General features: G+C 33.2%; 1 protein-coding gene across 2 annotated transcripts in view; it reads left to right on the top strand.

The window, feature by feature from the left end:
• LOC137621555 (bumetanide-sensitive sodium-(potassium)-chloride cotransporter-like) overlaps positions 1-11,069 on the top strand; it is a 51,854-nt gene extending 40,785 nt beyond the window's left edge. For both annotated transcript variants that reach the window (XM_068351945.1, XM_068351947.1), the window contains exons 10-21: positions 284-391; positions 781-904; positions 1,296-1,417; positions 2,230-2,365; positions 2,634-2,845; positions 3,101-3,342; positions 3,495-3,661; positions 5,891-6,115; positions 6,610-6,698; positions 7,012-7,186; positions 7,458-7,590; positions 8,181-11,069. In XM_068351945.1, the coding sequence (XP_068208046.1) occupies positions 284-391; positions 781-904; positions 1,296-1,417; positions 2,230-2,365; positions 2,634-2,845; positions 3,101-3,342; positions 3,495-3,661; positions 5,891-6,115; positions 6,610-6,698; positions 7,012-7,186; positions 7,458-7,590; positions 8,181-8,316 (1,869 nt within the window). In that variant the 3' untranslated portion in view covers positions 8,317-11,069. The remainder of the gene's footprint in view (positions 1-283; positions 392-780; positions 905-1,295; positions 1,418-2,229; positions 2,366-2,633; positions 2,846-3,100; positions 3,343-3,494; positions 3,662-5,890; positions 6,116-6,609; positions 6,699-7,011; positions 7,187-7,457; positions 7,591-8,180) is intronic.
• The last annotated feature ends 1,431 nt before the right edge of the window (positions 11,070-12,500 follow it).

The following is a 12,500-nucleotide window of genomic DNA, read 5'->3' as shown; positions in this document are numbered from 1 at the left end:
TCCTTATTTTCCTTCCTCACTGGGCTATATTTTCTTTTGTTGGAGCCCTTATCGCATCTCTCTTTTCCAACTAGAGTTGTAGCTTAGCTAATAATGACTATAATATACAATATAGTAATAATACTTTATATTTAGGATTACTTTACTTCATTAAGGAGTGGTTTAGGTTTTTATGGGTCATAAAACTGATAACTTTTTAAGCATACAGTTCATAGTTATCTTAACCTTCCATGAAGATTCGAGTTTTACATATTAAAATGGAAATCCTGTGTTTCTTTTATAGGTCATGGAACTGATTTCCATCTTTGGCCCTCTCATTTATGCCGGATGTTTTGCAGCCACCATATCATCAGCTCTGGCCTCCTTGGTGTCTGCCCCAAAAGTCTTCCAGGTAGGACCAAATAAGCTACAACCGGTTTCATTTTGCTCTCTTGATTTTTGTAGTTTTTAAATATGTAATTGCTGTTAAATAGAATTCTAATCATAAATTATATCTTGAAATACTTTGCTAATATTAATTACCCTGTGATTAAATATAATATCAGCTACCAGCAAACCAGTATCATCATAAACTTTTTTCCTCTATGATATACAATGTATTCTTGGATTCTTCATGAGCTCAAGGTCTCATATAATCATCCTATGGGTCTGTATTACCACTTCCATAACTATTGCCTTTCTGACCATCTGTTCTTCATCCCATCTCATCATCTCAATCTTGTTAGTTCTCAGAGCACATATCCATATCCAGTATATGAAAATGTTCATAATTTTTTTCAGGCTCTCTGCAAGGATAAGCTGTATCCTTACATCGAATTCTTTGCCAAAGGCTATGGGAAAAATGATGAGCCATACAGAGGATTCGTTTTGGCATTTTTCATCATTCTCATTTTTACACTCATCGGTAAGGCTTTTATGTTTAGTATTTTTCATTGTCTTTTGATAAAAGTGTTGTTAAACTATTTTATGATTTTGATATAAACAGAAGATAATAAAATACCATTTCACCATTACATACTGTTTTGGTTTAACAGTGCTAAGGAAATCTTGGCACCAAATATACTACAGTAATTGGAGATAAATTAGTATTTGGGTATATTTTAGGATTGTGTAACGTTACTATACCTGTATGCAATAACAACTAATATTTCAAATATTTCATTTAGCATTCCATTTTTTTTATCAGTAGATTGTCACTGATTAGAAAAATTTACTTCCTTTTGATTCTGAACAAGTATGACTTTGTCTTTTTTTCTATTGATTAAATTTTTATTTGTCCATTCTTCCAACCCCAGCCCGTTTAGATGCCATTGCACCAATCATCACAAACTTCTTCCTGGCCGCGTATGCGCTGATCAATTTCTCCACGTTCCATGCTTCGTTACAAAAAGTTCCCGGTTGGAGACCTACATTTAGGGTGAGGATGGAAGTTTGAATGATAGTAAAACTAAAAGAAAGATTGGGAGAAATGTTGGTTTCTGTAGCAGTTGGTGGGGCATTCAACTGACTATAATCCAAGGGGTTATATTTGAAAAAAAGAATAAAGTTGGATTTTACGATTTTGGAGTATGTAGATTTCAGTTTTGAATCACTTAATGACCATTTAAGCTAAATCTGTAAGTAGATGTGAATAAATATAAATTTATTTTCCATGTGCTATGTTATTACACAGTAGAACAATTTTGAGATTAATATTTAGTGTTTTTTTTTCTTTTGAAATTATCTTTGCAATCTCGTTAGAAGACAAGACTGTCATTTTTAGCAATTGATTGTGATATCATCAAAGTATTAACATGTTATTATTAACCTGTTTAAAGACTTCCTCTCTTTGTATTTCTATACAGATATTCATAAATACAGTATTATAGTAATGTAGTGTGTATTTAATTAACTTGGTACAAATGGCTAGACATTTCCCCTGAATAATACAGGTATCAGGAATGAAACCTGTTGTATTCATTCATAAGTCTCTCTCTCTCTCTTAGACTATTAACCTGATACTAAATCTAATTTGATATACATCAAGAATATTTCATTGTCTACTTCACCTCTTTTATTACTCTAGACTTTTGTTTTATAAGATAAAATGCCATCTTGTCTATGATATAATTTTATAATTAATTCTTTTTCTATATAAACTTCATTTAAATTGAAAGATTCATTTATTATTTTAGCGATAGAATTTCTAAATCAGCATCTTATGTTTTAAGGAATTCCTTCTCTTTTCAGTATTATAATAAGTGGCTTAGTTTGGCTGGTGGTATAATGTGTACGGCCATTATGTTCCTTATCCAATGGTGGACAGCCTTGCTGACTGTACTGATCATCGTTTTGCTTTACGTCATAGTGGCCTACAGAAAACCAGGTTTGTATTTTATCCATGTTCTGATGAAATATAATAAAGTAATTATGTTACAAGGAAACATGATGTAGGTTTTCCTTTTGGCACACAACCTACACAAATGAAGTAGTATTCATTAGATAGCTAGTCATTCCAGGAAGTATTTCAATTGTTGAGTAAATGGATGTTTGAAATTTTGCATTGCACTGTTCACACTATGAATGAAAGAAAAAAATTATTCTGTAAATTAAGAAACCCTTTTTTAAAATAATTTTCTGTCCTTTGATATCAGATGTGAACTGGGGATCTTCAACACAGGCACAGACATATTCCTTAGCTCTTAACTCTGTTACTGCTCTTAGTAACGTTGAAGAACATGTCAAGACATACCGTCCTCAGGTGTTGGTACTGAGTGGTGCCCCCTCTTCACGTCCTCCACTTATTCACTTTGCTAATGCCATCACCAAAAATATGTCCTTGCTTATAGCGGGTCAATGCCTTCCGGTGAGTTCATTGTTCAGATTTTAATTACAGTATAGTAACTTTATACGTATCACTTCTTAAGAAATTTGGTTGGAGATTCAAATGCATATTGCACTATATACCTTGCATATTTTGAAAATTTGTGATTTAGAAACCTTAATTGCTTTATTATGCATAATGAAAATTATCGGATATACTGTACATATCTTTTCCGAGTCCTTATTGTTAAATAGGAAATGCTTCATATAAGAAGGTTTTAATGGAATTTCTTTCCAGGATCAACAATCAAAGAGAGTCCGGGCTCACCTGACTCTAGATGCCAACAGATGGTTATCAAACCACAAAATTCGGGCTTTCTATTCTTTGGCTGATGGACCTTCCATGGAACTAGCAGCCAGAACACTTATGGCTAATGTTGGCCTTGGAAAACTCCATCCCAACACCGTCCTAATGGGCTACAAAACTAATTGGCAAACTTGTCCTTTCAGTGAACTAAACAGCTATTTCAATACAATTCAGTAAGTGTTCATTATTATTCCATTTTATATGCTTCAATACTGTTAACTAGTTTCTTACACTAATTTTGAAGTTGGTTAGATATTAGATTTGTAATTTTTTTTCTTTTTGATTTCTAGTACTGTATAATAATGAAATTTATTTGTAATTGCAGCTATGCTTTTGACATGCACTTGGCTGTGGGTATCCTAAGAGTTGCTGGTGGACTAGATTATTCCACTGTTGTTGAAACTATACGTCAGAGAGGAGAAGAACCAGAGCCCACTCCTTTAAGTGCAACAAACCCAGGAGGAAATAATGACAACAATCCTGGATTCCAAGGTACAGTGCCCAATAATCTTTGCTCTTTCAATTATTTGTATGCTCTTTTCAACAACAGTAATGTAGTATAAAGTTTCTAATATTTTTACATAGAAGTGAACATTTAGATTTAAATTGCATTAGTTTATTTTTGAATATCAGTAAAGTGGGATTTTTAATAGAGCACAGTGCTCATAATTTTCAGCATACCCTTTATTACTGTATTTTTTAGGGCTAGTTAGAAATATTGCAAGATGTACTGTGCTTTAGACTGAATGGATTAAGTTTGTCTTTAATGTGAAATTTTGACTTTCATCTAGTATTGAGTGTTAAATGTTACTGTTACTGCTCAGTAGAACTCTTCATGATATCAAGTGGTTGAGCTTTTATGAAGACCTAGATTTTGAGTGTGTGTTAACTAACTTGAATACTGTACCTGATTTTATGGAATTACAGTACATGTCAATTTTGTACTTTTTTCTACATTGTTCCTGGTGATAAATGTTTTGATGCATTTATTCCAGCCTTAACCAAAGCCCTGTCAATGGGGCTCCAAAAGATAATGAAAGGTAACAGCCAGGTAGTGACAGTATTAGTTTTGGCTCATCCAAAGAGAGACTATCTGAGGACTGAATGGGTAATGTACTGGGAAGCAGCATAAGAACCTAGTTTCTCATATGTTTTTAAGATGATATTGAGTCATACTGTTTATTCATAAGAAGTGAATTTCAATAGAAGACATCATGAATGATTATTATGTGACTCGAGTTGCTTCCGGTGACCTTACCTATCAAGTGTTAAGTCTTGGTTAGGAGTCTACATTTGTCTCTGTGGAACTGTTGGAGTAGTCTTGATAGTTTATCCCTTAATGTTGCAAGGAAAGGATTTAAGAGTTCTAATTAAGCTGATTTCAAAAGGGAGAAATCATCACAATTAAACATTTTTTAGTAAGTGTATAATAACTAGTACATATTCATAAACTAAGCCTCTGCTATATACCCTACTTTTTCTTTTCCTCGCATAGTGGTATTCATGGGTGTTGCTGCAGTTATGTTAGATTAATAGGCAGTCTGTTGTTGTGAGTCATCTTGTTGTAAGCATGGTAAGATATTGTGTGAATGTTCATGCAATATAAGCATGGATGGTTATGTTAGATGTCATGCATATATTTTAGTTCTTAGTTGGCATGTGCATAGACATATTTAAGTTCGGTATCTGACTGGGAAGTAGTTAAGTGCAGTAATTTCAAGTACAAACTGATGATTCACAAAGTTATTCAATACTTCCATGTTAGATATCTGCTGAACATCCTTATGCTTCTCTATCACAATCTGAAGTTTACATAAGCATATTTTTCTTGCAGTCTTGTTATAAAGTGGATTTTTTTTTTTAATATTCCACACATTTTGTGATATAAAAGTAAATCTGATAAATGAACGATATCAACAGTAGGTATACAGTACGTATTAGGATAAGGAGTGTTCCGTAACATTTTAAGCTTAGCGGTAATTGTTTTTATACACTGTAGTGTACAACATGAAGAAATTAAACTCAAAGTGAATGCTTCAGTACAGTTGGTATAAGATGGTTTTGCAGGCAGATTACTAAATCAAAACCCTTGGCATATAACTTCAGGGAGTATCTGAAACAAGTGAGGATAATTCACTACACCTGTGATCTTTCCTCAGAAGAATTTAAAACATGTCATCCAATATTTGGTATTGTAGCTTCCGTTCTATTATTTATTTGTAATAATAGAAATTGGTTTGATTTGACCAATCTTTGATATTATAAGTAAGGCCATTAAAAAACCTTGCATTGCTTGCAAATGAAGGTTGTGCCATTACTTTTTTTGCATGTCATCAATAGTGGTATGACTTGGGAATATTTAGTGCTTTATTAAAGAGATATTACCCAGATTCAAACCAGTCAAGATAGCTTTTTGTTTTCAGTTAGAATTTCTAAGCCTTTAGTTGCTCTGTATTAGTGCCTGAGAATACATGCATCAAATACCTTTTTTTGTTCGTTATTTTGAGCAGTAAGAGATTTGATTTCTTAAGAAGTATGAAATATGTTGCTCAGTCAAACTGAGTGATTGCATACACTGTAGTTTATTACTGTATTTCCAGATAAGGTTTTAATATTATTTTTAAAGTAACTGTAATCCTAAGATAAAACTATTACCTGATGTATTTAAGGTAATCAGTTTCTTATAATATCTTAACAGAATTTTCTTTTTTGCTTTCTCAGCTTCTTACCATCCCTCAAGCACTTCCTTAGCTACAAGTTATGCTCCAGACGATGAACCTTCCAGTGGAGGGCTGGGACTTAAAATTGGAAAGAATAAGAAGGAAATAGAATACACAAATCCTGCAGGAGAAATAGTTCCTCCTCAGATTGTAGATGCCATGTTGAGGTTCACCAGGAAACAACCCAAAGGCAGCATTGATGTTTGGTGGCTTTTCGACGATGGAGGTAATTTATTTATTCTATCAGTATGATGCTCTCTGTCCTCATTGTGACAGATTACTGATCACTTTAGGACCCCCAAGGTCTGTTTCAGTTTTTATGCAACTGTTAGTGTTACTTTATAAGTAATATCTGTAACATAAAAAGTAATCATTGAAACATGACCATGTATATAAGTCAGTTAAGGGACATTAGCATCACCTTTAATAACTGTAGCTTGGTAATGTTAAATTGTTTCAAAATTTCAGTTTTATTATGATTTATTATTGAGAGTTCTTGAATCATAACTACTGGTAGTTTATTACATATTTTTTCCATATTTATTCTTCTTGGTTTGGCATTTAGACATAAAGTATTGAATTTTATTCATGTTAGTTGTCGTGGGTTTACCTCACCTGTCACGGCTTGTCTTCCCATAGATGAATGTCTCATAATATGTGTTATTATTTTTATCTGAAATTAATTACAGTATTAATAGATGCTTTTGTTTTTCATTTCAGGCCTGACTCTGCTGCTTCCTTATATCCTGACAACACGTTCTAATTGGTCACAATGTTCTTTGAGAGTTTTCTGCCTTGCAAATAAAAAGGTTAGATCCTTTATCATGTTAACATTTGTTTATTGTAATGAAAGCATAAGCCTTAGTTTGTTTTATGAAATAATAACCCTTGTTTTATTGATACAAAAGTATTAACCTTGTTTTATTGTAACTAAAGTACTGTATAAGTTTTTTTTTTTTGTCACTAAATGACTTAACATATGTTGGGGGAACCATACAGCATGCCCTTTTTCAGAACAAAGTCTGATGATTTTTTTTTTTACAAATACTGGATAGTAATTTGTATGTTTTCCTATTATCTTCTTTATATTTTTTATTTCCTAATTGTCTGTCACCATTTCAGGATGACTTACAAACAGAGCAATTGAAAATGGCTGAACTCTTGTGCAAGTTCCGTATTGACTTTAGTGATGTAGTAATGGTACCAGATGTACAGAAGAAGCCAAGGGACGAATCATTGACTGAATTTAATAACCTCATCAGCAAATTTGAAGTTATCCCAGAAGATGAAAATGAAGGTAACCACTTGGTTCTACTGTAACCAACCATTAACTGAAAGATTTCTGGGTACCTTAAAACCTCTTAAGATTTGTTATGCTCATTGTTCCCGTTCCTGGTTTAAGTTCCTGGTTTACGGTTAAAATGGAATAATTAGCCCATGAAACCCATATGAAATCTTGATGGAACATTATACTCTCTTATTCTAGGACACCATAATTGTATGTACTGATGAAATAACAAGTGTCTGGTGTTCATTCTTGTAATCTCAGTAACTCCTCTCTTTTTCAGAAGTTGAAAGAGAAAACAAAGAAGGTTGCATCACAGAATCTGAGTTGGTAGCATTGCGTGAGAAGACCAACCGTCATATTCGTCTAAGGGAGCTTCTGATGCAGCATTCTAAACAGGCTTCCATGATTGTGATGTAAGCATTTTCATTTTTCCAATTAGAACTTAGGCATTTGGCCAACAAAAAATTGTTTTACAGAACCTCAATTAATTTACCAGAGATACAATTGAAGTACTTTGTCCAAATTAAAGTCAATTGCAAGCCGGAAAATATATTGACCTTTGTTACACGTTAGTAGTAATGGGATTTTTTTCAAGGAATTCAACCAAAAATACAATATAAGCCCATTAGCATGTTAGAGCTCTTTTTATCAGAATTGATTACTTAACAGCCTATTTTTTTAAATCTTCTTTACTATTATATGTAGAAGTGATGCATATTGCAATAACTGAAATTGAGCAATGTTAATTTAGGCCTGAAATTATGAAATTACTTTTGGTTGTCGAATGTTCAGAAAGTTCTAATAGCTAAGGGAGGGGTGTTGTGTTTACACCATGAAGAATTTGTGTAATGGTATAACTATATCACAGAAATTTTACAATGTTCTGTAAATTTTCTCTAAGGATTATTTAATGTTTAGACAAACCAAATTCCCATTGCTAAACTTTGTCTAAAAGTAATACTACCTTTCAGAGTGCCTCCTAACATTTTCTCTTTACTTCCAGGACTTTGCCAATGCCAGTGGTCGGGACAGTATCTGCACCCTTATACATGGCTTGGTTAGAGACCCTTACCAAAGATATGCCACCCTTCTTACTACTGAGAGGAAACCAGTCGTCTGTACTGACCTTCTATTCTTAAGCCTTTTCTGTGGTTAGCTTGTACTGTTTGATATTCATTCATTGTATGTCACCCGGGCATTTCACCTATTCATCAAGTATGTTTGTGTTGTTGTAGTTGGGTTATGTGCAACTTATCGATCTCGCAGATATTTTTTTCTATCAAAACCTTTATTTCGTTTATACTTAGTAGTCGTTTCTTTCACGGATGATCCAGAAGTGGTATCACACTCATTCTAGTAGGAAACTAGTAAAGCTGAATTTTTTTTTCTACACTACTTACTGTAGATATGGAGATCCTAGTCTGTGATCTTCCAATTGTATATACAAGTGCAAGTATTTTGATAGGTTTCTAAATAACCAACAGTAAGGGTTCTAAAGTACAAGAGCCTGGGGGAATACCAGTGTGGTGAAGAATATATACATATATATATTTTTTTTAACAATAAAAAGCTACTACTAAGAGGTATCCTGAAGGCGGATGAAAAGTGTGTGCTGTGCAAGTGACAAGATCTGTTTCTAAAGGATCTTTGTATGATAGCACTTTGCACGTTCATATTATACATGAAAATTGAATTTGATGGATTGAAGAACAGTTTATCTTAAAGAATTTGGATAATCATGTTTTTCTAATGAGTAGGTGAAAGGACATTTCTAGATGACAATAAAATTTTCGTTGAGGAAAGTAACATTGTAGCTCTTGGATTAGAATTTGTTAATTGTGTATAAAAGACATGGCTTTGTAAACAACTACATCTTAAACTGTAATGGACTTTAAATCAAGAGTAAATGAATTAAGGATGATACTGTATTCAGAAACAACTGAAGCAGTCAAGCGTATCTCTGCAAAGAATCCAGAATTTAAATAAGTTAAACTTTGCTCATTAATGAATGTAAATTATTTGATTTTTATCATGTAACTTGTGATCTTTAATGCTCATATATGACAATTAGAATGTTTTTTATATTTTTTTATGAAGAATTCAGCAGCACATTAAGATTATGAATATGTAGGCCTACAATCAATTTATGAGATTCGGAAAATTCAAGTTGTGTCAATTATAATGGTTATTACCGTTTTATTATTACCGTACTTGAACTTTTATTCTTTCTAATTATTTTTTATACATAATTGGCCATACAACAGGTCCTAATTTGCTATCAAAGCGTTTCAATATGAATTTTTATCAAGTTTACATCAGGTAAATAGCACTTAGGAAAGGACTTTTGACAGCATAGTTAGCATAGTATGAACTAGGCTTTGAACTAGAGTCCACGTTGAGAGGCGAGCACGCCCATGGCGATACAGGTAGTGCGTTGTGGATTATGGGTAAGGATACAATAATGTCCTCCAAAATGGGTAAAGTAGGCTACATCATGACCTGAAGAGTCTTGTCTTGAATCTTCCCTTACACTTTAGTATTCTCCCCCTTAAATTTTAAAACAGGCCTAACTGACTATCAATTCCTAAATTGAGAAGGCTACCTCCCCTCTCATTTTTTTCGCCGTCTTTTTCCTAAAATTGCTAATATTTGGGCAGTTGCTCGACCTCTCTACACTAGGCATTAAAGTTATAATAGTATATACAGTAGTAAGATTATAAAATCGATGATAAAATCTAATATTTTCAAAGTTGATTAATGTACTTGCATTTTAGAAATGTGAACTAAGAATTGTAAACATATTTTGTGCTGACAAAAGTTCCTCTTGAAGCTATCGCACAATCAGATAATTGACTTTCACCTAAGCAACATTCAATGATAACCTCTTATTTATTCTTCAAGTTATATAAATGGTTTACTTCATATTTTTGTACTATATGTTTTAGTATAAACAAGGCTGTATAGTGTAACTTATGAAAACAATGATATATTGTATATAAATAAATAGCAATATTTTTGCAAGTTTTATCCGACCAATTGTAATAAGAAAGTTCTGGTGGATCCTAATTCACATAGATTTATGAAGTTTTCCTAAAATTTTGCCTAAGACAGGAAAGGTTAGATGGTTTTGTCTTATTTCATAGCAGATTTGATAACATAGTACTGTACTCCATTGCTTGAAACTTCAAAATTATTTTAATCATAACTAATGCTTGAGTCCTGGTAAGGTATTTTTAGAGATTGCATCAAATCTTTAGAAATTTTATTTGCAACTAGCAAACACTAGAGGCAAAATGATGATAGCTTCTAAGGGATTAACTACTATTGTTTTGTTGTACGTGTTTAGCTGAATTAAGTGATCACTGTAATCTGTTTGGATTTGAATCTTCCAATCATTTTGTAAGCCAGGGAAAATAAGAATTATTCTGCCAAAAGAATTTTTAGTGTAGGGATAGTCCCTACTGCGTAATAAGCTACAACTCGTCCTAAAGATCAGTGGTGCTTAGAAGTAATATTATTATTATGTGCAAGTAACTTAGTTCCATTAATGTCACGTACCTATATTTCTTGGTTTAGATTATTCAACATTTACTTGTGTGCAGTTTATCAACTGGAGATATTTACTCTAATGAAAGACAGTTATAGTAATCACAAAGTTGTGATATATTTTAAAATGAAAAGCCCTAAATTAACTGGAACTAGATAAGATACTGTAGGCTGAATGTACAGTAATGAATTTCCTAAGAAAGACAAGTAAAAAATGTCTTTTTAGTAAATACAGGATTTGTAATATATTTTTATGGAAAGAAAATTTCACTGAAGTTTCATTTCAATCATGTTTTACTTTGTAATGAAACTACTTTTGGAATGTAAAATAAATTGATTTCTTTTACATGGACTTTAATTACACCACAATTTTGATCATAAATCTTGTATGGAAACTTTTATGCTATGGTTTCAGGAGTAAAGAAAGTAATACTAAAATGAAAGGTTATACTTTTTCTGGCTGTTATTAAATAACAAACTAAGGGTATTTCAATGAGGCTTCCCAAAGTTCATTAGTGTCCTTCATCTTGAAGCAACAAAGTAAAAAATTTTGCAGCTCTAGCCATGCACAACCACTGCCCAAACCTGTGGCTACCTAGTGAGTGCATGGCTTCCCTTGTTCTTGTTCTACTTTCAACAGGTTGTGAGCAAAACCAAGAGATACATCAAGCAGTTCTTAATGTGTATTTAATATTTCATGGCTTGCTTCAGTACTTCTATCTTCAGTTTCTTTTTTGGAGGCTTCGTGTGATAAGTGTAAGGATAGTACTGAGTACGAGCTGAAACTGAAAGTCAATCTTGATTACAGTATGTGGAATCACTGCAGGGATAGGGATGCTAACCTCAGGAAGAGAATAGGGAGTAATTCCTCATGAGTGGTCTTGGGCAACAGCCAAAGCAGCAAGTTTAGATTCAGGTGCCAGTAGTAGCATACCCTCACCTTGGTTTGAAGCTTTATTAGTAATGATATTTAACATTTTCAGATAGTAGATGGCTAAGCAAATGAGAGGGGAGCTTGCCTCCACAATTAACGGATTTTGACGTAGGTAAAATTTATTTTAGGGCTCGAGCCATGTCGTCCTGATGCACGTTCCCTTCAGCAGCTCCCTACTGTATAATATTTCTGCGAGTGATATTACAAGAGAATTAGCGTCGGGTATCACGGCGTTCTAACCCCCGGAACGACTTTTCGAAGATATCGTGTATAATCAGGGACGTATCCGAAGATAACTAGAGATATCTGCACACCCAATAGACTTTACCCAGTCTAATCAACTAAGGGGAAGGATAAGTGCGTTACATATCCTCTCACACTAAGGTGCCCGCGTTCGTCTCTGAAGCCCCATTCCTTTGTTCACAGTGTAGTCCTATTTGGCATCAGTTTGAGAACTTTAAGAGGGAAACTAACAAGGGACGATTAAAAACGGGACTGCTTTAGTAAAGAAGTATTTTAACCTAGCATCTTTCAGGCCCCTAATGACCAACATTTGCAGTTTTGCAGATTTATTTTGCTTCTACCTGCCATAAGCATGAAATTTTTACTTCCCCTCGTTGGGGGATATTGATCAACTTACACCCTTTAACAAGATCCAGTATCTATTTATTACCAATTTAATAACTTGTTTTAAGTTATTAATTTCCATAAAAATGTAATTTTCAATCATAATTTATTTGTAATAAGTATAGGTTTTCTACCCCTACCTGGTTAAAATCATTCATAAAAAAAGCGATCGTATGACGTCACGTACAACCACCAATCAGAGCTAAGAAAGAATCA

This window comes from Palaemon carinicauda, chromosome 28 (assembly GCF_036898095.1).
Source record: "Palaemon carinicauda isolate YSFRI2023 chromosome 28, ASM3689809v2, whole genome shotgun sequence".
NCBI classification, from domain to species: Eukaryota; Metazoa; Arthropoda; class Malacostraca; order Decapoda; family Palaemonidae; genus Palaemon; species Palaemon carinicauda.
The sequence above is the reverse complement of the archived record's forward strand: the minus strand, read 5'-3'. Positions and strand labels throughout refer to the sequence as shown.